The sequence below is a fragment of the Pelophylax lessonae genome, assembly GCF_965119305.1.
Source record: "Pelophylax lessonae genome assembly, chromosome: 6".
NCBI lineage: Eukaryota > Metazoa > Chordata > Amphibia > Anura > Ranidae > Pelophylax > Pelophylax lessonae.
In genome coordinates this window covers 234,052,660-234,080,553 of record NC_138773.1, presented here as the reverse complement: position 1 = coordinate 234,080,553, position 27,894 = coordinate 234,052,660, and the positions used below count along the sequence as shown (strand labels likewise).

Genomic DNA, 27,894 nt, shown 5'->3' with positions numbered 1-27,894 from the left:
GCTCGGCATCATTTAAACCTCTGCCTCTCCGCGGAAGTGACGATTCACCGGGACTTCCCGGCGCTCAGCTGATTTGTCCCTCCTAGTCGCTGGGTTTGAATGTGGTCGGGTGAGCCGCCGGTGCTTCCAGCCCACAGAGGCATGGCCGCGTTCTCTATGGAGCCGCTGGGTGAGTAGCGCCGCTGAATGGCGGTCAGGCAGAGGCGGCATGGCGGGAGCGCGCCTAGTGCTGGCCTTCCCCTGTCACTGACACGTGCCGCTCCCAGGATGGAGGACACAGGCTGGCCGGAGGAGCGTGAGAGTGCGGGACTCCGCCAATCACAGGCCGACCCGAGGGGGACAGAACCGGACTCCGCCAATCACAGGCCGGAATCACACCACCTAGTTCATGGTCATTAAAGGGACCCGGTCACCAGACCATTCGCTACAACTACACACTTCCCAGAGGATTCTATCTCCTTCCCAGTGTACATATCTGATACCCCTGAGACTGCTGCTAAAGGAGGAGGGGCTCCATCCTGGAAGAATCAGGCCACACCCATTACTATTCCCCCTGCAGCTGTAATTGGGAACTCCCAGAAGAGATCTGTGCTTGGGAACCCCATATTCCCTTTCACATGGGTGTCAGTGCAGTAAAAGTAGGCAGTAAGTGCATTTTAAGATGTCCCTGTCTGCCATATGCCTATATGGAGCCACTGGACTGGTGGGCTTTACTGGCAAATGGCTGCCTAAACTGGGAGCGGTGGGTACGCTCACTGCAAGCTATCACTACAGTAACTATAGGCGCTTTTCCACTGCATGGTATGGTATGGCTTGGTTTGGCGCTTTTCCACTGCATGGTACGGCTCACTTAAACAGTACCACCTCGGTTGGGGTGCCAAGTGGGCCGTACCTATACCATATCCCACAATCCTTTGCATGCAGCCTTGATTGTTTGTCACTACTAGCCACTGATTGGTCAGAGAATCGTTGTAATCCCACCAACTTGCTACTTTAGTGGAAAAGAACCGAGCTGGGCCAAGCTGTGCTGAGTGGAGCCTAGCTGGTCCTTGCAGTGGGCAGCCCCTGCTGCGATCTTACGATTGGGTGCTTCCGACTATGTGACCACTGTGACAGCCAATCAATGGTAACAAGACTCCTGCCATTTAGATTCTCTTAAGGGGCAGCAGGAGCAAGAGTTTAAAGTGGAGCTCCATCCAAAAATTGGAACGTCCGCCTTTATGCTTAATCACCCCCCCCCCTCTGGTGCCCCATTTGGCACCTTTCAAGGGGGAGTGAGGAATATGGTACCTGTTTTTGACAGGTACTTCCCCCCCCCCCCCCCCACTTCCCGGACACGGCGCCGCGGCACTGTCCCTCGAAGTTCAGCCCCCTCCTTTTTCCTCCAGTTATAAAGTGAAGCCTAAAGGCTCCAATACCGTGTTCCCTTACCCTGAATGGCAGCGGCGGCACCCGAGAGCCAATGCGAAAATTGGCTTCAGGTGCCGACATTGCGGGAACCCTGGACAGGTAAGTTCTAATATTTAAAAGTCAGCAGCTGCAGTATTTGTAGCTTCTGACTTTTAATTTTTTTCATGGGAATGGAACTCTGCTTTAACACGCTGCAACCACCTGCCAGACCTGGCCCCATACACTTTGATGTACATAGTGGTGCACTGCAAACCTATCTAAGGAATAAGGTTGCAGCGAAGAGGAATTTCAATGTACGATCCTTTTTCCAACAGGCAAAATATGGCCTCCTTATCACCTGCTAACCCCACGTTGCGAGCCCGCAGCATTACCCATGTGGAAGTGGCCTAGCTTACTTTGGCTGTTAAATACACCTTTAAATCATTGCTGGTTGTTTAGTAATACATTTTTGCTTTTCTTCTGCAGGTGAACCAATGACTTTAGGATCACCAACCTCTCCAAAACCTGGGGCCGGAGCCCAGTTTTTACCTGGTTTTCTATTGGGAGATATACCAACACCAGTAACTCCACAGCCGCGGCAATCCATGGGAGTAATGGAGCTACGTTCCCCTATGATTGGAGGTAATGGAAAATGCTTTTCAAAATTTCTAATGCAATTTGACCTCTGTAATGGACAACCATGCATGCTTCCATTGACAAAAGAAGGCCTCTTGGCCTTGCGCTGCCACAATCTTCACTAGCTTGGTCCTTCTTCCTGGTACAAATTGTTGCCTTGATCAGTTACAAAGATTTATTAATGAATATTCAGCTTTGCCATGAATTGCCTTCTTGGTGAGTTTTTTTTTTTTTTTTTTTTTTTTCTCTTCAGAGAGTGACTTCCCCAGCTATACTGGGAGCAGTGTTTGCTGAAGCTGGTTCAGACGCAGCCAGTTCTCCAGCTGTTCACTGGTACCATTCTTGTAGTTAGTAATCCATGTATCCCAAAATAAACATTGGCTGTGAAACGTCGCTTGTACTGATGACGCAGCTCTTGTTCACTTATTTAGCTGTGGCACCCTTTCCCTCTATACCTTCTCTCCGCCTGGCTGGGACCTCTGATAATTCAGTGTTTTTTGTCGGAACTCCACTTGCATGTGATCAAGTATTTAGCACAGTGCATACATACTTCAAAAATGTAGAAGAAAAAGATATTTTGCTTTGTGGAAAAATGTCTAATCAGTTTAGTACTTTATGATTCAATACATTTTTATCAGAGTTTGTAAAGAGAAATGTAACAAATAGACCATAAGGAACTTACAGCAGGAGTAAAAAGAAATGCAATTTAACAGATACAAAAGGGAAGCAAGGAAACCCAACTGGGCCTCCCTGGTCCTGTCTGAACATAATAACATAGAGACCAGGCTTAAAAGGAACTTTATCAAAATAGGTTACCCTTGAGTCTACGTTCTGGTGTACAGGGCCATAGTTGACAACTTCCGGGCCCCAGGAGGGTGCCACTGACCCCAAGCGCCCCAGGTGGGATCATACTGCGCCCATGGGCCGGAAGCCCCTCCCCCCAACCGCCTCTATACACTTTAAACAAAGTTCCATGGAGCGTACATTATTGCAGCGAAGGAGTAACCTAAGACAATACAGAAACTGTATAACGTGGTAACAGTTTAGTATTTTAATGTGTTTGTGGCCTGACACCCAACTTTTGAAACCTAGCTGTCTTGCCCAACTTTTTTATTGGGGTATATACACTCAAGGTGGTAGGAAAGATTACGATCCTGTGACCACCTGTGACTGGCTGTCAAATGATCGGAAGCCAGTTCTGCCAGCTACCAGTTGTTAGTGGGGGACTAAGAGCGGTCTTTGACAGCTCCGTCTCTGTGCTGCAATCTCTTTGCAAGGAACATCATCCAACCAGGGATGCATATGTTCTGCAAGTGGGCGTTAAAGCCTACGCTTTTGCTGCCGCACGTAACTCAGGCAGCAACAAAAGCACTGGAAATTAGGGTTTTTAAAAATGTGCTGGGTTGTAAAGAGTTAAATCTCAGGTGGTGTATGTCCCATCCTGCAACACTGCTTGTTATAATTTAGTTTCATTGAAGTCGGGGAATATAACAATCAGTGTACTTCAGCTGCTTTTGACCCTAGACTTGCGGCTCTCCTATGCACAAGCCATCCTGTTTGCTTCTCCACTCGCAACCTTTTGTATCCTGTGAACTCCTTCACAAAATAAAAAGCAATTCTGTGAATGGACAAAATAAGGATGGTCCTGTGTAATGTGTGTAGTATAACAATAGCTATACCTTCTGGCTCTAATGAAAATTGCAAATTACAGACAGCAATCTAGGAGGTGGTGTACAGCACCTAAAGAATTACCTGTTTGTAACCCCAGCAGATTTAAAAAAAAAAAAAAAATGTATTCCTTGAGTAGTTCTTGAAAGCCAAGCTTCAGGAATATCCAAAATTGACCCGTGCAATGCCTGTCTAGGTGGGCACAGTGCTGGCTCTGTCCTTAACCTCTCTTCCTTCTCCACTGCTTTTCCTCCTCTGCCTGAAGCTTCGGTCTGTGGGCACAGCCTCTCTCTTTTTGCTTAGAGGCAGCTGCTGGGGACCAGTCACAGTGCTGGAGTGACCCTGCAGAGCAAGGAATAATTATTTCTCCTTAGGCAGTGCGGGAAAGGAAAAGGGGGCTACTTCAAGGGTGAACTTATCTATAACTGTGTCGGATTTACACCTTATTTAGATTTTACTAAAGGGATGCTAGGCCTCCATGCTTGTTGTATTGGCCATGGCATTTGGCTATAGTTGGCGTAGGGCAAGGATATGCAAACTGTGGCCCTCCAGCTGTTGTGAAACTACAAGTCCCATCATGCCTCTGCCTCTGGGTGTCATGCTTGTGGCTGTCAGTCTTGCTATGCCCCATGGGACTTGTAGATCTGCAACATCTGGAGGGCCACAGTTTGCATATCCCTGGCGTAGGGGAAAAACTCAATCAACTATAATGGACATAATTTTTCTTAGGCTTCATTTACACTACAGCTTCTAATCTTGTGTTTTGGGAGCTTTTGGTGTGTTTTTTTGCCAAAGCTCCTAAACTCCACTCTATAAAAGCCTTTGTCCATGTACATACAAGCTTTTAGGATCATTTGGGAGCTACAGCAGTTAGGGGAGGTTCAACCTCCCTCTTCTGAATGTGGAGAATTGTGTTCAGGATAGGAACGGTTTTGCCACGTTTTGCATTTTCCTGCGGCTGGCGGTCATGGGCGGCTATGTGTACTTGAAGCCTTAGAAGTTACTACTGGGAAAAGGTAACCGGTTCACATCCTTGTTGCCTTTCCCAGCAGCACATGCTTACCTTCCTTCCCCGACAGTGTTTTTTGGCATTTGTGTGCTAACTATTGTGTACTTGTTGGTATAGAGATCATGTCCCTTTTCTAAACCCACATGACTGTGATGGTGGTTGGTGCTCCAGACACCCAGTGCTGTCACATGAGAGCAGAAAGAGCATCTTCAGCCCATTCTAGTTGTTTAAATTTGTTAATTTTTAACCTTTTTAGGTGGCTCCCCTCCTCAGCCTTTAGTACCATCTCATAAAGACAAGAGCGGTGCTCCTCCAGTTAAAAGCCTTTATGATGATGTCTCAAGTCCAGGTCTTGGGTCAACACCTCTTAATTCCAGAAAACTGGTAAGGTCAATACCACTTCTTTATTTTTCCTAATATAGCTCTGTGTTATAAGCCCCCTACTTGGTCAACAGATAAAGTTCTATTCATAGTAGCATTGCAGCCACAGTGTACTAGAGGATTGATAATCAGAAAGGGGCTGGCCCATTAACAGCTCTCATTGAATTAAGACCTTTCAGCTGATATCACATGACCAATGCCTCTACTATCTATACTAGTTCAGGTGCTGTGTGCGGAAGGGAGCCCAGAACTGGTTTCTTCATTGTTGGCTAGTATTAAAATAGTATTAACCCTCTGGCAGTTTTTAGCTTAACACATTGAAAACACAAATATTCCCCAGCAATCTATTTGTTAAAATACTTACCCAAGTACTTTTATTGGCTCCTGCTTTCTGAACTTCAGTCTACGCAAGAGAGAGTTAACAGGAGACCGTGCAGTCTCAAGCCAGTCTGCTAGCATGGAGCAATGATGGGTGAGGAGTAGGCTACAGGACTGTTTCTATTGATGCACACAGTGTAAAGGGCTATATCTCTAGTCTCTGCATGCAGAGGTGGCTCCATAGGTTGCTGCAAGAGAAAGGAGCCTCCCCAAGAGAGGAAACTCGAGGCAGCGGTCATGGCAACAACTTCAAATAGAACATAGGCAAGTAATGCAGGTCCTTTTACACCATGCTGCACATGGAAATTCATATGCAGGAACGTACATTTGCATGCATTTTTAAAAGCGTTCCTTGCTTTTTATGAGTTGGCCTCGGTTCACATGACAGGGCATTATTTCCTTGTGTGTGGTTTTGTTCACCGGTTCAGGTGAGAAATTTTACAGCGTATGAAACTTGAATTATTTGCACCTAAACTGCACTGAAAATTGTACAGGACTCTTATTTATAAAAGAAAAAAAAAAAAATTGTGGCCAGCCTGAACAAATGTGAACTGGCTCCATAGAAAGCACATTCAGTTCACATGTCATGTGAATCGGATGCGGTTCAAAACTCATCCAATTTGCATATCTGTGAACCGAACCTAAAAGTTGTTTTAAAGCCTTTTAGTTTTTTTACCTTCATGCATTCTTCCCCAATACTTGCCTGAGCCTGATTTTTTAATCTAGCACTGTAGATGAGAGAAGCTGCTCTCCTGGCTCTTCCTCCTTACAATGCAGGTTGATAGAAGTGGGAGCTATTGACATGTTTGTGGTATAAAGAAGTTGCGTACGTGGGAAGTTATTAAAATCTCGCTGCTGACAGTGCTTAAAGAGGTCCTTCACGCTAGGAAAATTAGGTCAGCAGCTACAAATCATGTAGCTGCTGACTTTAATATAAGGACACTCACCTGTCCAGGGATCCAGCGCCATCCTTACCCAGGCTAGTTCATCACTAGCTTAGCCTTTGGGTTCCTGGTGCTGGCCTCTTCCCTGTGGGCTGGCTGTGCTGCTTGTGGCTGCACATGCATGAGCTGCCCTGCACTTTATGAATGGTCCCACAGTCCTCTGGGACCTGTGACGTTTCTGTGAAGACTGTGGGGAGGGAGGGGAGAGGAGAATTTTCTGTTTGGATTGCCTCGGTGATCTAAGTGGGTACCTGTCAAAACTAAGTACATGCCACACACACAAATGACATCCCAAATGTGGTGGACCTAAAGTGAATCTCTTCCCCCCCCCCCCCCACTTGAAGGAAAAGTGAGGGCTTAAAGTTGGTTTAACAGTTGCAAGAACCACTTTCATTTTTTTTGCACACGTTAAAATGCACATGTCTGAGGGTTATTTAGAATTCCCAAAACATTACACGTTTCTAAAAGCAGAGATCCTGGCGAAAAGAATGGTTGTAGTAAAAAATACTCTGATTAATTTTGTTACACACAAACGCTGTGGATTACCTAAACATTTTTCCCCCAGTCGTCTTCCAAGACAGCCCTTGAGAGCTGCTCCCACTAGACGGGAAATGTATTACCATTAGCTCTCTAAAAGGTGGTCAGTTTTGTTTCTTCACTCCGGAGGAGACATGTTGCGTGGAGGAACTGTGTTTCTTCCTGCCCAGGCCAATTTTCAGCTTTTAGCACTGTTGCAAATGACAATTTTGAATGACAATTGCGCGGTCATGCAACACTGTACCTAAACCAAATTTATGTCATTTTTTTTTTTTCCCCCACAAGTAGAGGTTTTTATTTTTTGGTGGTATTTGATCACCGAAAGGTTTTTTTGCTAAACAAATAAAAAAAAAAATGCCGAAAAGCTTAAAAAAAATAAAAACAAATGTTTTTTTTTTTCTTTTGTTATACAATTTTGTAAATACGTTTTTTTTTTTTTTTCCCTGCACTGGTGGGCAATAATGGGCACTGGCGGGCAGCACTGATGGGGAGGGCACTGGTATTGCCATCCCTGGGGTCATGGGTGGGCATCCCTGGTGGTTCTAGTGGCACCCCCCCCCCCCCCAAGGGTTTGCACTGGTAATCCAATGCTCTGATTACCAGTGCAGACCCCCCCCCCCCCCCCCCCCCGTCAGAGCTGCAGATCGGCTCTCCTCTACTCATGCCTGTCAGGCACGAATTGAGGAAAGCCGATCAATGGAACTTCCTATTTACTACCATGTGACCAATCACAGCTGGTCACATAAAGAGCCTACGTCAGTCGCCTATAGGGTGGGCGGGAAGTGGTTAAAGAGGGCTGGATAAGCTTCAACGCTCCAAGGGTTACCAGCTTCAGCCAGGAGTTCCCCCTCACCTTTTTTCAGGAGCAACCTTTGGCCTTGGGTTCTCTCCGCAGGTGTTGGGGTTTCCCGTCCACCCTCTCTCCAGTGCCCGGCGAGGGAAGTGATGGACGAGCATCCACTTTTCAATCAATCCGACAGTTTATTGTGGATGCCCAGGTGTCAAGCGCGGCTGCTAGTCAGATCAGGTGCCCACCTCTCCTACTCCTGTAGCTTCAGGCTCAGGAGAGCCTTCAGAGAGTAGGAAGCACCCCTTTCTAAGATTACTGACCCAGATTTCTCTCATACAGACTCTGGACAGGAGGAGGGTCAGGAAGATGGTTCAGACTTTCTTTGGAGGAAGTGGATGAACTTTTCAGAGCTATATACGATACCTTGGATATTAAGGAAGAAGCTCTGCTATTAAGGCACGATAGAATGTACAAGGGGCTGAGCAAGAAGCCCAAGGTATTCCCAGTGCACCAAGTCATGATGGATATGGTGCTTAAGGAGGGGTCAGAACTTGAGAAAAGGCCCTTCTTTTCAAGTAGCCTAAAGAGAGAAGTTTCCCCCTCGATGAGGACACGAACAGGAGATTTCTGGGTGGCCGGTGTATAGGTGAAGACCCAGCAGAGGCTGCGAAACACCAGAGCAGGATGGATTCCTCTGCAGCATCCGCTCAGGCAGCAGAAGCGGGCACCGGCACCTCCCAGGTAAGCTGTGGGAGTCTTCCCTTTTGCGTATACCTGTGGGGGTTTACCTTTTCCTTCCCTCCATAAATTGCTTGGGGGCTGGTGAAGGGGGCACTTTTTTCATCACCCTGCGCAGGTGTTTTGGGATTGTAAATATTGGGAGTCTTAACTCAGAATTGATGTCTCCTTATTTTTTTTTTTTTTTTTGGTTATAGACCAAGGTCCAGGTGCAGCCCCCCCAAAAAGAAATGTGCCGTTTGCGGGACAAAGCTAAGTTTCACATGGAGCAAAACAGTGTGCCGTACATGTATAGATAGTTTGGTTAAAGATGATCAAACTATATCCTCCCAGAGGATGCTGACTTCAGTCAGGGATGAGCTAACTTTTAGCTCCTTTAAAACCCTCATAGATAGATTTTGGGGCTTGAGACCGTAACTTATTTCTGATCCAACAGTGTGTGTGTGGTGACGACACGAGGGAAAAGTTGCAGACAGTCGGGGCCGCGTGAGGTACAGGCCGGACCCAAAAAGCGTTGGACTGGCCACAAAGGCAGGGATAGGGGGAGCATCTTGTTTAATCCTTCCAACAAACCGCAGTGACTCCTTTCACGGAGTGGGCGGAAGATTAAGGTCCTTCCTCCCACAGTGGAAAGGAATTGCGTCAAGCTCTTTTTATTATGGACCTTGTGTCCACACAGGGTACAGACTGGAGTTCAATTCCCTGCCCTCTAAGAGGTTGTTAATTACCAGTCTACCCAGAGATCGAGTGAAAGCAGCTGCGGCTTAGTAGATCAGAAAGTGTTGGTCCCTGTTCCAAAAGAGGAACAGGGCAGGGGGTTTTACTCCCACATCTTTGTGATGAGAAAACCCTCGGAGTTATCGTTTGATTCCAATTCTACACACTTTAAATCGCTCGATAAAATACAAGCATTTTTGCATGGAATTGGTGCATTCCATAGGAAATTTGCTATATCCGGAATGTTTCATGGCAACACTGGACCTAAAGGATGCTTATTTTCACATCCCCCATTCACCTGGCTTACCAGAAGTTTTTACGACTAGCAGTGAAGCTAGGGTTGGAAATCCAACATTTTCAGATGCTGCCCTTTGGGTTCTCTTCAGCCCCACGCATCTTCACCAAAGTCTTGGGGAAGCTTTAGCCCCGCTAAGACAAAAATCAATACTGATCATCCCCCTACCTGGACGACCTCCTAGTTGTGGCAGACTCAAGTCAGAAACTAGAAAGGAATCTCCAAACAATCCAAACAATTTCAGGAGTTCCTCGGGTCGCGAGGCTGGATGATCAACAAAGAAAAAATCTTACCCAACACCTTCCCAAAGAGTGACATATCTCAGTTACAAGATTTCCTCTCTGGATCAAAGGATTTTTCTCCCAAAAATCCAAGGTTTTAAAGATGTTTCAGATGGTGACTTCTTTGCACACCAACCAATGGGTCTCACTCAGGGATATCTCAAGAGTCATAGGCCTTATGACCTCCTGTTTTCCGGCTGTCCCTTGGTTACGAATTTAACAGCGTCCCCTCCAAGGGTTCCTGTTGAAAAACTGGGATGGATCTCCAGATTCCTTGGAACAAAAGGTGAAAGTTCTCTCCAGGGTAAAAAGAACCCTATGGTGGTGGAGATCGCGGCTTCACTTAACGAAGGGATTGAACTGGGTTATTCAGGTGTCACAAAGGATAATCACAGACGCAAGCTCTTGGGGATAGGGAGCCCATCTCCAGAGCCAATTAGCACAGGGAGTATGGTCCCCACTAGAGACACAGGTGTCGTTGTATCAGAACTCATGGCAGTACAAAAAGCCTTAGAGGCCTTTCAAGCAGACATCAGAGGAAGTCATCTGCAGATTCGACCTGACAACATTCCACCAGTGGCGTACCTCAACAAACAGGGAGGCATGTGAAGTCGGGGGTTGCAGTTCATAGCCCAGAAATTTTTCTCTTGGGCTGAAGTGAATCTGGCCTCCATTTCAGCGCTTCATCTGAAGGAAACTCGGAATGTCTTAGCAGACCACCTCAGTTGCCACCTGGTATGTCGGAACAATTGGTCCCTCAACCCAAAAGATTTCGCAGAAATTGCGGCCGGGTGGGGTCTACCAGAAGTGGACCTCTTTGCAGCCCAAACAGCAAAACAGAGTTTTTTTCCCCTAAACCAAAGGGATAAATCTCTGGGGATTGACAATTTTGCGAATCCCTGGTCATTCAACCTTTGCTATGCCTTTCCATCAGTCAGGCTAATCCCGGAAGTCCTCTGTAAATTTCTCCAAGAGGGTACCAATTTAATACTAATAGCCCCCTATTTGTCCCAAAAGGCTGTGGTTTTTGCGCCTACAGACATTAACTTCAAAGCCTCCGATAACACTTCCTTTGAGACAGGACCTGTTGACTCAGGGTCCGGTATCTCATCCGCATATCACATCCTTAAACAACTTGGTATCTGAGGAGCAGATACTAAGCTTCCAGGGATTCTCAGACAAGGTAGTGAAGACCTTGGTCAATTGTCGAAAGCCTGTCACGAGAGCAATCTACTCCAAAGTTTGGAAGAAATTTAAATCTCGACAAGGGCCTTTCCTTTAGTACCTTTTTAAAAGGGCAGGCTGCAGCCATTAGCATTTTTCTCCAGTATTCCCTTTGGGAAAATCCCATTAGAGCTAGGTTCTGCAAGGCAATTGCCTGGGCTAAGCCTGTAGTTGTCGGGTCATGTCCGACTTGGAACCTATCTCTGGTCCATCAGGTCTTGGTAACTGTTCCTTTCGAGCCTTTGAAGGATTTAACAGTAAGATTACTCACACCTGAAAGCTGCGTTCCTGATTGCAGTAACGTCAGCTCGAAGAGTCAGTGAATTACAGGCCCTCTCGATTAGGGAGCCTTTTCTTATGATTTTTGAAGATCGAGTAGTGTTCAAAACCGATCCAGGGTTTTTACCCAAGGTAGCCACTTCCTTTCATAGATCACAGGGTATTGTACTACCTACCCTTTTTGTAATTCTCCAAAAAACGACAAAAGCATTTTTAGTTTTTTTGGATGTCAGAAGAGTTCTTCTGGCTTTCCTAGGTTAACAAAACCTTTAGGATGTGAAACCTTATTTGTATTTTTTTTTTTCTGGCACACTCAGGGGTAATAGAGCTTCTAAAGCCACCATAGATAGGTGGATAAAGCAGGCTATAACAGAAGCTTATAAAGCAAAAGATGTTGCTCCAACTTTTGTCAACGCACATTTAACAAGGGCCTTGTCCGCATCCTAGGCCGAAAGGGCTGGTGCCTCACCAGAACAAATATGTAAGGCTGCTATCTGGTCTAACTTTTTGACCTTTGTTAGACATTATCTGGACCTCCTCCTCTTTTCAGGAGCAGGCATTTGGTCGAAAGGTGCTCCACGCAGTAGTCCCTCCTTAGACTGGTAAGTTCTGGCTCATCGTCTCATGGGCTGTCCTGGAAGATTCTCAGAAGAGTTACCGGTAGCTTTTCCCCATGCTCTTTAAAGCAGTAGGCTTTTTCAGATGCCTCAGCTGAGTCAGTGAAATTATCAGCCAGAGCAGCTTCGCTATCAGTGGCAGCCAGGAGAGCACTTTTGGCTCAAAACCTGGCCGTGGGATACAGCCTCCATATTGGCCCTCAGTTGGACGAAGCCCTGGAGTGTACAGCTGATAGGAAGAAAACCTTCAGAGTTAGAGGTCTTTTCCTAGAAAGATTTTTTTTGAAAAAGCATTGGTCTGGCCAGAAGGGGAGGTCAAGGGCAAATGTGCTCTTTAACCCTCCTGGCCAAAATTGCAGAAATTGGAGGTTAGTTTTTGCCACGGGGGAGGAATTTCTCCAACAGTTTTACCGGGGGAGAAATCGAAAAGAGTTATCCTTGGAGTTCAGCAAAATACCTCCCTCAAATGCTAATTACCCAATCCAATTATCCAGGGAGCCAGCAAAAGCACAGGCCTTACTGAATCTCATAAGGAATTGGTAGCCAAAAGAAGTAGGGTTTTTTTCTAGTACTAAAACCTTCAGGAAAGTACTGGTTGATTGTAAATTTAAGGCCAGTACTGGTTGATTGTAAATTTAAGGCCAATAAACAGTCATACGGTACAAATTCTTTATGGAGTCAATTTACTCTGTCAGGGGTTTGCTCCATGGCTTTCATGGCAACAATCAATTTAAAAGATGCCTTTTTGCACATCCCTATAAGAGAAAGTTCTCAAATATCTTCGCCTAGCATTAAAGATGGCGGCGGGGGGGGGGCGCCCAAGAATCTTTACCAAAATCCCGGCAGAAGCTCTTGCACCTTTAGACTCCAGTCCATAACTATTGTCCCATACTTGGATGACCTACTGTTTATGGCACCAACGAAAGAGAAACTACTGGAAGACCTGATAGTTGCAGAGCAGTAGTTATCCCACTTAGGATGGATCATCAATGTGGAGAAATCGAATCTCACCCTTGCAAGAAATTTTGTTCCTGGGTTATATAATCCGCTCCAAGGAACAGATGATTGTACTCCCCAGAGGAAAAAGTCAGTCGCATCGGTCAAAGGACAGCAGAGATGCAAACCAATTCCCAAGTGTCAATAAGCGCGATAATGTCTGTGCTAGGACTTATGACTGCCTCAATCCCAGCCAGAAGATGGGCCAGGTTTCACCAGAGACCACTACAATCCTTCCTCTTACAAAACTTGTAAGAAAGGCTTAGAGGACAGGGTGTTCCTCCCAGCCAAAACAAAGCAGGCCTTATGGTGGTGAAGAAACCGAGCCAATATAAGGGAGGGATTGCTATGAGCTTTTTCAATCTCCTGCATACAGACTACAGATGCCAGTAGCCTACCTAGAGGGACAATGTGTGCAAGGAATCTGATCTCAGTCAGACACAGCTCTTCCTTCCAACTGCAAGGAACTAAAGGCTGTAGCGAGAGGAATTGCAGCCTTTCAAGATCAACTCGGTGGGCCAGTATGTACAAGTCAGGTCAGACCATGTCAGTAGCATACCTGAACAAGCAGGGAGGGACCAGGAGCCCTATGCTGATAAATATAGCACAGGAAATCCTTTTTCCTGAAAGGAGAAATTTCCAAGAATTTGGAATCCTTCTCTGCAATGCATCTCAAGGGGATACAGAACAACCTAGCTGACTTTTTGAGCAGGTAGCTAATCTCGCAAGAAGCTTGGGCTCTAGATCCAGTCGTTTTTGGAGATCACATCCAAATGGGGCCTTCCAGAGCAACTTATTTGCGAACAAATCAAACACAAACTACAGAGGGTTTTTTTTTTTTTTTTTGCTAACATTCAAGGGATCAACCCTTGGCAGTCGATGCTCTACAGACCAGACCGCATGGACATTCAGGTTATGTTATGCCTTTCTGCCCCTATACTTAATTCCAAAGGTCCTGTCAAAATTCAGGACAGTACATACATCTCTAATCCTGATTGCTGTGTTTTGACCAAAAAGGGCATGGGTTTTCTCTTTTACTATCTTTAATAGATTGACCACCCTGGATGTTACCTTCCAACCGAAACCTGCTATTGCAGGGCCAGTACTCCATCCCAGACCAGCCATGCTAAGCTTGTTATCTGAATCTGAGAGACCCTTAGATTTCAGGGTCTGAGTGAGTGATAAAAACACTTACAGAGCCATAAACCAGTTACTAGAGCAATTTCCCAAAAGGTCTGGAGGTGGTTTAATTCATGGTTGTTGGAATCGGGCAAAGAATCTGATTCTCAGACTGTTGTAGAGTTTTTATACTGGAGATTATTGATAAGGGTCTGTTCTTAATTAAGCATGGTTAAGGATTTCAGCCCTATTTACTTGCAATATTCCCTCATAAGCAGTTTCTAGATTACGGCCAGTACCTTGTTGTAGGATTCTGACATGGGACTTTTCTATTGTTAAAAGCAATCATTGGAGAACCTTAACCTTTTTGAGCCATTATCAGAGGCCTCAAGACTTATTATCCTAAAAACTGTTTTTTCCCATTGCAATAACGTTTGCTCGCAAAGTCGGTGAACTACAAGCTTTATCAGTCAGAGCCCTTCCTACAGATATTGGAGGTTAGGATTATTAAGACTGATCAAGCATTTTTTTCCCCCAAGGTTGCCTCTACCTTTCATAGGAGTCAGAATATAGTACTACTATCTAATAGCAAAGAGGAGCAACTACGTTTGCTAGATGTCAGAAGGTGTCTTATGGCTTATTTTGAAGGTGAAGAGCTTTAGAACATCAGAGGCCTTGTTTATCCTCTTCTCAGGGAAGCGTAAAGGGAGGTAAGCCTCTAAAGGGACTATAGCTACGTGGATAAAGATGGCTATCTCAGAGGCATACAAGGCTCTACACTTGGATCCTCCACAGGGGCTGAATGCGCATTCCACCAGAGCATTAGCCACATCTTGGGCACAGAGAGCTGGTGCTACCTGAGAGCAAATACCGTATATACTCGAGTATACGTGCTGAAAACATCCCTCTCGGCTTATACTCGAGTCCACAAAAAAAAAATGTCCTGGCCGGCCCGACGTGCTTTACGTTTAAAAAATGGCACCGGCCGGCGCCAACGTTTCACCGCGGATGCGCCGCCGCTCGGGACATGCCGTACACGTCCGGCTATTCTCGGGAATAGCCGAATGTATACAAGATTTCCCGAGCGGCGGCGCATGCGCAATGACGCTTTGGCACCGGGTGGCGCCATTTTTAAACTTAAAGCGCTTCTAGAACAGGTAAGTGAAACACAGCTGCACTACCTGCCATTATGCATGGCTGCGGGCATGCTACAAGGGATGCAGTGCTGCGGGCATGGTACACCTGTACCATGCCCACAGCACTGCATTGTCCTGTACCATGCCCACAGCACAGCATTGTCCTGTACCATGCCCACAGCATTGTCCTGTACCATGCCCACAGCACTGCATTGTCCTGTACCATGCCCACAGCACTGCATTGTCCTGTACCATGCCCACAGCATTGTCCTGTACCATGCCCACAGCCCTGCATTCTCACCCTAGGCTTATACTCGAGTCAATCATTTTTCCTGTTTTTTTGTGGTAAAATTAGGGGTCTCGGCTTATACTCGGGTCGGCTTATACTCCAATATATACGGTATGTAAAGCTGCCTTGTGGTCAAGTATTACAACGTTCATTCTACACTATTAATTTGGACATTTTGTGTAGCCTGGATCAAGCGTTTGGAAGGAAGGTACTTGTTCATCCTCTCAAGGGCTGTCTTGGGAGACTACTGGTGGAAAACCGGAGTTGGACTCACCGGTAACTCTGTTTCCAGGAGTCTTCCAGGGCAGCATGTTGCCACCCTTTTGTATTTATAGGGTGATTTGGATCAACTATTTTTCAGCTCCGTCCTTCGGTTCTTGAATAAACTGACTAGGTGCCTGAGGGACCGCCTTTTAAAGAGCTAATGGCAATGTGTTCCCTGTCTTGTGGGAGGAGCTCCATCTCCCAAGGGCTGTCATGGAAGACTCCTAGCAACAGTTACCGTCAGTCTACTTTTTTTTTTTTTTTTTTTTCTGTCAAATAAAAAAGATGAGGTTGCGTTAAGTAAACAAATGCCAAACATGTAAAACTTTATAATTGTGCTTGGGGAAACTAAAAATTACAATACTCAAATTTGTTCAAAAGCAGTGCTTTAAAAACTTTAACTGTCATAACTTAAGAATGAATAATGGCCCCAGAATCCAATGTGTGCAGTAATACTGAATGTGTGGTGTATTTGTTTTTTGGGGGAGCTTACTCTTCTTCCGAGATGTTTGCTGTTTCTCCTCACCAGGGCTGTTGGTAAAAGCAGCACATATTACAAACCTTAAACATTGTTTAGGTACACAGTTAACCCATTGATTGCACCTTGATGTTAACCCCTTCCCAGCCAATGTCCTTTATTACAGTGATCAGCATTTTATCTGATCACTGTATTAGTGTTACTATTGATGCCTGTGTCACTCATTTGGTGTACCTCCCCAGAGGGTCTATTTGCGCCAGATTGCCGCCACACTATCACGGTCCTACTATATCTATATCAATAGATTACTGTCACTTCCAATACATGGCACACACAACTGCAGATTTAGCAGTCAGGCCTGATCTCTGCTAGCAGTTTTTTTTTTTCTTTTAAATCTGTGAGTCTCACTAGGTACCTGTAAATTTAGTTGCCAAAATGTCAAAAGAAAGGTACACTAGTGAAGAAGCCTGCATGATAGATGAGAGTGGTGGGGACGCCTCACTGTCAGAATCGGGCTCAGTATATGAACCTGTAGAGAGCAGCAGCACCCTGACAGATGGCTCTGACAACGGAGAAGTGGTCCCTGCTAAAGTCAGGCGTACCCAACCCCCCCCCCCCCCCCCCCCGTTCTGTTGCTGAGGTGCAACAACCACAATATTCTCGTATGCTGCAGTCTTGGGACTAGTGCCACTCAACCTTCTGGTGAACTGGCGAGCACTAGTGATCTAGTACACCCTGGTCATAGACCAACCAGCACTGCAGTATCACTTGACGTGGCGAGTCCCATAAGTGCAGTTTAAGCTGGTGTGGTGGCTAGCACAAGTAGAGCCTATAGTGCCCTTCCTGATGCGCTTGCAAATCCTGATTGGCAGCCCACAGATTCTGCCCATACTCACCCCCCCCAAATCTCTTTGTGGGGAAAAAAGGTTGCAAATTTAGTTCGGATACAGCTTTGCATGACAGCGCAATTGCCAGTTAAAGCAGTGCAGTGCCGAATTGCAAAAAGTGCTCTGGTCAGGAAGGGGGTAAGACCTTCTGGAGCTGTAGTGGTTCATTGGAAACATGGGGGAGGATGATGGATTAATTTACCATATACAGTTGGATGCTGGTATTTACTGTTCTGTGCATCATAACAATAGTAGATTGAGGAACCCTCTCATCATTTAGTATGTAAGGAACTCTTGTCAGCTCCTTTTTTATGTTTGTTTTTTTATGTATTATGTTTTTATTCATTCTACAGCAACCCAGCTTTTCTACGCTACACACTCCTCTTACTGGTGCTATGCCGTCAACTCCAGGCGCAAGTAAGTTGTTTGAGCAGTAATCTATATGTAATCATTTAATGCAGAACTTAGAGTATTCGTTTCAGATCAATCCCTACCACGTGTTTCCCATTCACATAGCAAAAGTAAACCTTTACCTGTCTAGTTGTTTAAAGCAGATTTTACACAGGACTATAAGCTATTCTGAGCACTTTCAAACTGTAATATGAGGGACAAACTGAGGTAGTGTATTCACTGACAATGTAACACCCAAACCTTGAGATCTCTAACCCTTTGTTAGGACATACATTGTCTACATCTAGTTTACATCTTATGAGATCTGCCAGCACATTACAGCCAGGGTTAATTACAGTAAACATAACTCCATAATCCCCCACTTAACATTACATAGAAGGGGAGTTATTCTAGGTCATGGGTGCTCCACCTGTGGCCCTCCCAGCTTATTGCAGAACTAAAGTCCCATCATGCCTCTGCCTTTGGGAGTCATGCTTGTACCTTTCAACCTTGCAATGCCTCATGGGACTTGTAGTTCTGCAACCGCTGGAGGGCCACAGGTTGAACACCCAAGTTCTAGGTGAATGGGAACTTGAAACGGATTTAAGGTAGTTTTTCTAGTTTGGCTGCAAAAGTGGATATACACTTTAGGCCCCCACCTTCATTTGCCCCCTTTATAAAGCAAAGTAAAAGAGGCTGGCAAGGCAGAAAGCATTTGATGCCAATATTGCCTGTAGGCTGTCTGCAGTTGACTTTTTTTTTTTTTTTTTTTAACTATGAATGTGCAAAGGATTGCACTCCCAATCAGCAGATTGTAGGTGCAATGCAGGACTCTTACATTACAGACAGTCTGTGTAAGCTTTCTGCTTGTACCTTGAACTGGCAGGTAGTTACACACGAACAAACTTGAACTACCTAGATCGCTCAACAGCGCACTGGTTAACTGTGAACTATAAGCCGACAGCCAAAAAGGCTGACTATAATTGTAGTTTTCAGTCGCAGAAAGCTAAATAAATGATGCAGATTTTTTTTTTTTTTTTTTTTTTGACCATAAGTGGGGTGAGGAGATGCAACGTCCCCCCCCCCCCCCCCCCACGTGCTGTCAGCAGAGGATCGGTGGGGGTGGAGGGGCTGGTGCATCTAACATTTTACACCCTGTATATGGATGTAATATGTTAAAAAAGGTGAACTTCTCCTTTTTTAAAGTTAAAGGGAAAAACCTGAAACTGATGTGCCTGGAGTTGGGTTTAAAGGCAAGGGGGGAAGACCATGAATAATGATTTGGTTTAGGTTATCCATGTATTCACTTCATAGGTTAAATAATGAATAGAAATGTTTGATTTCTGTATGTGAATGCTTTAGCTATTTATTTTTGCGTGATTGATTCATAAAAATGTGTTCTGATGCTTCTCCAACTCCTTATGAGTAAACCTTTAACATGTTCATCCATCCTGCAAAACATATGCAGAATTGTTGTAATTGATAGTATCTCAGACTAGGTAGAGCAGCCTTTGATACGACAGTGAAAAAAACTGGATTTTGCAATTGTGGAGCTTGTGCTTATTCGTTGCACAACCGTTTGATCATAATTGTTCTGTTGAGGTCAGCGATAGCATTTAAACAAAACATGAGCATGCACAGTTGTGACAATAGTTGAAAGCTTTGGTTTTACTGGATTTGCAAACTAGATACATTTTTGGTGGCATTCAGTAAATGGATGGCTTTAAAAAAAAAAAGTATTCTCTCTGCCCGGCTTCCTTGCTTGCCTCCTCTCATTAAAGCTAGCCCCTTGGTGGCTTGCTTCAATATAGCTCTGACTTGATCAGAAGTATGGTTTTATAAATCAGGTTGGCGCTCTCCTGTAAAATATCAAGGGCTCATTTACACAAACACTGGGGCCTGTACAGCATGAATGAGTGCATGGTTTATGCGGCTGGAGCTACATGAAGGTAAACCATATTTCTCTGAGGAATCCATGACTATACAGACACCACTGCTTGTTCTAATATGACAGGCTTGCAGGGGAGGGTGAGTGGCCCCAAATGCACACTGTGGGATGATTTTGTGATTACTGTCTTTGAAAGGGAGTTAGAAATGTTGCCTGTGTGTAAAATGTTTCATTGCTTGTAAACAGCATCAAGTGTCTTTAGCCCAGCAACCATCAATCAGAGTAGAAAAGCGACCCTGTCACCTGCTCAGCTAGATCCATTTTATACACAAGGCGATGCGTTGACATCTGAAGACCAGCTGGATGATACGTGGGTGACAGTCTACGGGTGAGTGGTTTCTGTCTCCCTAAATTTTTTTTTTTTTTCCCCTCCCCCCAAAGGGAAAATCTAATTTATTTCTTTGTGCTTTGTGTGCCATACTATATTTATTTATTTTATTTATTTTTTTGAGGTGAAAATATTTTATTAACCACTTGTCGACCGCCGCCCGACTATATGCGGCAGTCAGCCCCTCCCAGGCAAAGTGACGTACCGGTACATCACTAGCCTGGGAGTGAATAGGGGGCTAGTGCGCCGCCGGAGGCGCCCCCGCTCGTACCCGACTAAGCCGGCGCGTGTGACCGGCGGACCCAATGTCCGCCGGTTACTCGCGATCGTCGTGTGGAGAGGGAGAAAGGCAGGCGGCTAATGTAAACAAAGCCGCCTGTCCCTCTCCCCTGTGTAAAAGCACTGATCACTCGTTCCGGCTATGTAGGACCGTTGATCTGTGCTGTTACACACAAAGCCACATCCAATCACAGTAAGAAACACGCCCCTAGGGACACACTTAACCCCTCCCTCTCCAATAAAGTTAACCCCTTCCCTCCCAGTGTCATTTTACAGTAACAGTGCATATGTATAGCACTGATTACTGTAGTAATGTCACTGGTACCCCCAAAAGTGTCAAATGTCAGTCAAGGGTCCGATCTGTCCGCCGCAATGTCGCAGTACCGCAAAAAAATCGCAGATCGCTGCCATTACTCATTAAAAAATACATAGATTGCTGCCATTACTCGTTAAAAATTCATACGCGGGAGAATGACAGGCGGCTTGTTTACATTAGCCGCCTGCCTTTCTTCCGCTCTAACGGACGATCGCGAGTGACCGGCGGACATCGGGTCTGCCGGACACGCGCGCGCGCGCGGGGGGGGGGTTCGTGACCGCGCCTCCGGTGGCCCGCGCGCTCGCTCGCTCCCTAGACCCTCACAGGCTAGCGACGTAGCCCTACGTCGCTCTGCCTGTGAGGGGCTGACTGCCGATGTAAATAGTCGTGCGGCAGTTGGCAAGTGGTTAAAGTCACGCAGTGCCGAATTGCAAAATAGGCCCTGGTCAGGAAGGGGGTAAAATCTTCTGGGGCTTAAGTGGTTAATGTAAAGAAAAAAACAAGTGCGTCAACTATTACAAACAATTCAAGTGTGTATATAATCGAAAATTCATAACAGGATTCAATAATGGGGAGGCATTATAAAAGAACAACCTAGACAGTATTGTATCATAGGCAGCATTTTTCTTCAAACACGGTAGGTTAGGTAATGACAAAGAGCTCAATTTTGGTCTCATCTGACCACAGCACTTTCTCCCAATCTTTCTCTGAATCATTTAGATGTTCATTGAAAACTTCAGCCAGGCTTGTACATGTGCCCCCTTGAGGAGGGGGACCCTGCAGGATTTTAATCCATGGTGGCATATGGTGTTGCCAATGGTTTGTTTAGTGACTATTCCCAACTGTCTTGAAATCATTCACAAGCTCCTCCCATGTAGTTCTGGGCTGAACCAACAGTTGTCTCCTTCTCACTAAGCTTGCTAATGGTTTTGTAGCCCATTCCAGCCTTGTGAAGGTCTATCTTGTTCCTGACATCCTTCGACAGCTCTTTGGTCTTGATGGTGAGATCTGCATGGAAGAAAGATTGTGGACAGGTGTCTTTTATACACATAACAAAATGTCAATAGGAGCACCTTCTTAAACATGACAGGACTAATCTGTGTACCACATGAGCACATACTGTAGCTAGTCTGTAGGAGCCAGAATTATTGTTGGTTGGTAGGGGGTCAAATACTTATTTTACTCACCGAACTCCAACTTGATGAACACCGAAATCAATTTGTATCTTTTTTTTTGATATTCTGTCTCTATCATTTAAAATACACTTATGATAACAATTAGACTTTAATTTCTTTGTAGGTGGATAAACTTGCAAAGTCTGCAGGGGATCAAATTATTTTCTCTAACGTTCATTGACGGATGCAGCGCTTGATCTTCTTAACCATTGGGTTATACTGCTCCCTACAGGAGTAGGACTCTAGGCAGAAAAAAAGCTCGACTACGCCTATGGGCAGTCCTAGAGGGTATACTCCTTCTCTCAGCACTGTTTTTGTCTGGCTTTTTACTTTCAAGTCTCAGACCTGAAACAAAACCTGCTGCAAATATTTAAGAAAAGCCTCCCTATCTGTTAATTTTTGTAAGTCAGTGACTCAAACTACTGAAGCCAAAGAATTGACTTGGTACAGAGTGTATTTGAGGTCCTCACAATTTTCTGCTTTTACCAGTAGAGCCATTTTTGATGACTTGCAGCTTTTTTTTTTTTTTTTTTTTTAATTCATTTTTACTTTCTGCAAATTGCTCTGCCTCCCTTTTTCAACAGCTGGTGAAACAAGAAATCTGGTGCTCTCAGTGCATTGTTGCACTGAGAAGGCCTTCTCAGACTTGCATTGTGTAAAGGAGCAGAAAAGCACAACCCTTGTGTAGCAATGCAAAGAAGGAAACTGATCTTGCATATATAATGCAAACCTTGCTGCTCCTCTACATATGTAATTACAAAATGCATTGAATCAATGTTTATAAATCAACTTCTCTAGATCTTGTTGATCTCTCTCATCCTTTTTAGGGTTTTAAAATGTATCAAAGCTAGTGTTAGAGCACCCAGGAAAATGTGACCCAAAGCACCAAATACTTTGTACTATCGGATATGAATAATGTAAAAAAGTGGTGCCTTGGGGTGATGGTAAATACCATAAACGGATATGTGACATCTGTACACATTCTGCAACCAAGCCATCACTTTTATTTGTGTGTGTGTGTGTGTATAGGGATTGTCCGATTATAGGAAATGCCGATATATCAGGGGCCGATATGCACTTTCCTCGATATATATCGGAATCGGCCCCTGAGGTTACCGATATTGCCGATCTTTCGGGAAAGTGCATGTACCGGAGTGATGCCTGCAGCTAGAAGCATCACCCTGGTACCGGCGTCCATAGTCGGCTGTCTTGTAATGACAACCAATGCGGCTGAGAAGCCGCTCGGCTGTCATTACAAGGAGCGGGAGGGGACGTCCCTCGGCTGTCATTTCAAGGAGACCCGGGCAATCCTACCTGCACGGCGGCCGAAGAGAAGACCTGATCAAAGCCGCATTTGGCTCTGATCGTGTCTCCGTTTAAAAAACCCGTAAGTGATGTCACGCCTTCACTTCCCAGTACTCGGCGGCAAATTTTAAAAAATGTGAGCATTCAAAACAGCCAAACTTGGCGTTTTTTTGAATGCTTTTAAGTGCAAAGGAGGGGTTTGGGGTCTTTTAGACCCCAGATTCCCTCCATAATGGTACCTGTGGGGAAAAAAAAATTTTAATTGCTGAAACCGATATCAGATGACCAAAATATCGGTATTGGCACTAAAAAACAGTATGTATGTATTAAAAAATCTCTATCAAAACCTTTTCAAATTGAAGTGTTTGTTTTGACTTTTAGGTTTCCACAGGCCTCAGCATCGTATATTCTGTTGCAGTTTGCACAGTATGGTAACATAATAAAACATGTGGTAAGTGTGCGTGTCGTGCTTGGACCACTTTCCTTAATGCTAGTTAATGTGTTTATATGTAGATTGTAATTACCCCTTCTTATACAGATGTCCAATACTGGAAACTGGATGCATGTGCAATATCAGTCCAAATTACAAGCCAGGAAGGCTTTAAGTAAGGATGGCAAGATATTTGGTGACTGCATTATGATTGGTGTGAAGCCTTGCATAGATAAGGTAAGTCTGCTGTCAAGTAGGGTTTGCTAGAGTTTTTTTTTTTTTTTTTTTTTTTTTTAACTCCACACAGTTCTATCAAATATTTATAATATAAAAGTCATGAAGCTAAATCCCAAGTCTGCTATGACCACTTTTTGTTTGTGTATCCGACTCATACATGAGAATGCACAACTGGGCAGCCTGAGCCATCATGCCTTCTGCTTTTACATAGATATGCGCTTTTACATAGATATGGGCATAGAACAAGGCTGACGCTCCTTACTATGCATGCAAAGGCAATAATGTCACCTTATTAGAGAGCAGGGGCAAGGCATTTACTGGCCGGATGAAAAGTGGCAAAACTGTACTGCATTAGGGAAAAGGTATGCCATATTTTGAGGCTAAAGGTATTAAATACTTACTATGCAACTTTTTTTATGCTGTGCCCAAGAAGAACTCCATTTGCCACAACCAAGAATTGTATGTATTCTTTCCAGCAATAATCCCTCTTCATTATCGATTTGGCTAATTTAACTAATAGTGTATTGTGGCTGACACTGTATATTAGAGAAATTCATTATTGCAATCGCTTGGATTCCCTAATGTTAAAACCTAAGCTCACTTTTTTAAGTATAAAAATGGTAAAAGAAGAGATGCAGATATTTTGCAAGAAAAATGTGCATGTATTTTTTCCCCACATGAGCCTGCAAAGCATTGCACCCATGATCAGTGGATGCTTAGAAACGGGTAACACCCTAAATACAGGTGTAATATGTTCCTAGAGGTGAACTTGGGCTTTAAAAAATTGTTCCTTCTGTAATAGTTACAGTAAAATGCACTTTGCCATTGACCACATGTAATATGTATATTTTCACTTTTAGAGCATAATGGAAAGCGGTGAAAAGACCTCATTGTCTTCAGTCAACTCTGTCTTTACGCCACCAATTAGGACATTAGGTACCCCTACCCAAACTGTGTCTACTCCAAGATCAACAATGAGACCTCTTGCTGCAGCTTATAAAGCTTCAACTTGTGATTACCAGGTAAGTCAGTCTGAGTTGGCTGCATATTTAGGTTACTATATTTTAATCGCAAAATATCCACCCATTCTTGATGGTAATGAATAATCTGTATATTCTTCACCCAGATTTTAGTTTTAGTGTGTAGCATACTTCTGTAGTGGGGGTACACTTTTTCAGGAGTCACTATGTTTGTTTATCCTTCTCTCCCCACCACCCCCCCCCCTCTTCTTCTTCCTTTTTTTTTTTTAATTTATTTATTAATCCTGTTGAATGTTAAACAGCTGGCTTCAGTACTTGGAACCACAGACCCAGAACAATTGTGACATCAGCAAAGTGTCAGTCTTCTCTGCATTTTTGTGAGCTGGTGGCCCAAAATAATGGGTCAAGAGGGGTCCGCATTACAGCCAGACAATTGGCATTTGCATTGAGAGCTTGCCAAATATCAGCCTCCACTCGCTCTATCGGGTAGAGCTTTCTTGTGAGGAACCTAATAGGTTAAAATTTGGAAACAGACTTGAAAAAAGGCTATAAATTCAAATGTCCAATGTGCAAAAAATTCTATATTATGCACACAAAATCAATCTTTCAACCAAGATGAAATCTTCGTACCACACCGTTAGTGCGCCAATCACCTCTCCCCATAAGATGTAAACTCGCCACAATTTTTGGCCTTACACTCTCGTGTTGGGGTTAATGGACCCAACCAAACGATCTCTGCCTCTGCCGTTACAGATATAACCAGCTTGTATACGTGGGTCAAAGGAAAAGCTCCACTAGTGCAGTTTGTTCTTCAATTGGTGTCTGGCTTCTACCCTAATTTTGAGACTAGACCAGAGTTTTGGCTGTCGACACCAGAAGGGCCAGGTTTCTTCCCATTCCTATCAATGTGTAATCTATTGGATTTGTGAGTTATTGGGCTTTCCAGCTTCAAACTGATGTGCTTTAACACAAGAAGAAGCCCAAGTCTCCTATTTCTTTGGCTACTACTTCTCAGAAAAAGTTTTTCCTTTTTACTTTTGCCAGGTGTCTACTTCCATACAAAGGCTTGGCACTTCCATCAAGCTACCTAGAAGCCTCCCTCACAATAAAGGGGTCCCTCCACTCTTTAAGTGTGAGGGATGTCTCTTTAGCCAGTCTGGATCTGAGATGTCCTGGACCTCTGGGTCCAATCTGTCATTCCAAAGGGATACAAATGGGTTTCTATCTCTGCCCTCTACTCACTTTTTGCCTTCCAATCTGCCAGCCTCCTATTGAAAGGTGGCAGATTTAATGAATTCCTTGGAACAACTTCACAGTCCCAAAACCAAATGGGTGTATCTGCCCAATGCAGGAGTTAAAATCTCTAAGCCACTTTTTTTTGTGTGTCCCAAAAATTCCATCAGAATTTAGGTATCGGTAGACCTACTATATGCCCATCTACACATCCCCATTCCCCTCCCACCCCAATGTGTTTTTTTTTTTTTTAACTGTGGGAGAATGACCAATTTCCAAGTTGGCTCTCTAGCCCTCATGCTGGCTGAAGTACCTAGGTCTAATCTTGGATAGAGCCCAAGTTGAGATTCTCCTCCCTATGATCCCACGTGACCCTCAAGTCAAAGCCACTTCCATCCTTTGGTTTGCTTCTGCATTGGGGTTTCTGGACCTTATGGTGGCCTCCTTCGAGGTACCTTTCTTTTGCCCAGTTTCACTCCAAACCCCCCTCAATATACCCATGACTGCAGTATGGTGCTTCTAGCAGCCATCTGAGTTTTTTTTTTTTTTTTTTTCTTCTTAGTTGTTTTAGCAGTTCTATTTGCTATGATGTTGTCTACCTTTCTGTTTGCTGGGTATGTTCTATGGTCTGAGAATACAAGTGTGTGGTTCAGAGAATAGCAATTTTGACTGGGCAGGGTTATATGCTTTAGCAAAATTTTTTGAAAGTGTCTAATCACCTTGAAGGTGGTCACATTTAACCCATAGTCTAAGAAAACAAGTCCCCTACAGTACCCCCCGATATGAGGAATTTACAAGCAAGTCCAAATTCCTACTTTTTTTTTTTTTTTCTAGTAATCCTAGATCTGTTTGTATGATCTCCTGTATGCCCTTTACTTTAATATTAGATCTTCTCTCTAAGCTGTTTAATAAGTTTGTATAAAACACAGGGCTGTCAAAAATATTGTAGCTATTTTAATATATTGTGTATTTTATCTTTTTTGCAGGTGGTATCTGACAAGCAGACGCCTAGAAAAGATGAAGGTCTCGTATCTAAAGCCTTGGAGTACGTGTTTGGATGGTAGCTGGTTCTTAGCCAATACAATACACTGAATGAATTCACTGCCATGGTTCTTGGTTAGTTCTATAACCACATTTGGCAGTTCAAAAATACACCGGACCTGCCTTTATTTGTATAGATAGGGGGAAAAAATAAAGTTTCAACCATGTTTGCCACCCTGCCATCAACCTAATAAATTTAAAATCTGCCGCCGAACAACAAGGATACATTACTTGTCAATTCTGATGGACAATTTGAATCTTTACATAATTATCCATCTGCCTGTCCTATGAATAATGCAATGCAAACAAATGCACTACTAATTCAAAGTAGAACTCCAGTTAAATACTTAGTTTTGGATGAAGTTGGGAAGGGTTAGTACCCCCTCATTTGGGAGGCATATGGCAACCAAAACCTCTCTTGTGGTCTGTCCCCCCCCCCCCCCCCCCACTAGAGAAATCCCTCTCCTGGTGATGGAAGTTCTAACCTTGGCCCATTCTTTTTAAAAATAAGATTTTCCTGGTGTTCCACTTAACTGTCTCCATGTCTTTCCGTTGTATTGTTTTATACCGTAAATGATTTTAATAGTGCTTCTTCTTCTCTCCCCCCCCCCCCCTCAATTTTTGAATGTTTACTGCTTTAATATACGGAACTGTTTTACCCTTTTCTAATAAACCTGTGAACAGCAAGTTTTTATCACGCAATACTCTGTGTTCTTTCAATATATTCTGTGCTGAAGCATTACTGTTAATAGCCACTCTATTTTGGATGAAAAAATTATCTAATTAAAAGTATTTGCCACAAAGCAAACACCTGTTTGAGAACATCTCTTGGTTTGAAACACTGACCTGGTCACACATCCTACATAGGGAGATGAAGTTTTCACATGACAATGCTGATTAATGTGACTATTACAAAAAAAACCCCTGCAAAAGAATACTGTGTGCTTCACAACAATGTTTCAGTCCCGGTTCACGTTTGTGCGATGCGGGAATGCTGCGAATGTTCCCGCATCGCATCCGCACCCCTGGCAGTTTACACTGCCATATGCGATATGCTGGGGGTGTCAATTAAAAGTTAACGACACCCCCCCCCCCCCCGCCCCCAGATCAGATCGCATATCGCAGTGCGATCTGAAAGTTCGCACAGAATCGGATCGCACTAGTGTGAACCACCGTGCGA

The 27,894-nt window shown here is 44.3% G+C and overlaps 1 protein-coding gene across 1 annotated transcript; it reads left to right on the top strand.

Moving 5' to 3' along the window:
• Positions 1-35: 35 nt before the first annotated feature.
• NUP35 (nucleoporin 35) lies at positions 36-26,810 on the top strand. The gene is made up of 9 exons (XM_082261002.1): positions 36-169; positions 1,876-2,031; positions 4,959-5,086; positions 17,406-17,469; positions 19,577-19,718; positions 23,175-23,244; positions 23,332-23,460; positions 24,321-24,482; positions 26,660-26,810. The coding sequence occupies exons 1-9, from the start codon at positions 100-102 to the stop codon at positions 26,735-26,737; spliced, it is 999 nt and encodes a 332-aa protein (XP_082117128.1). The 5' UTR covers positions 36-99; the 3' UTR covers positions 26,738-26,810.
• Positions 26,811-27,894: the final 1,084 nt, after the last annotated feature.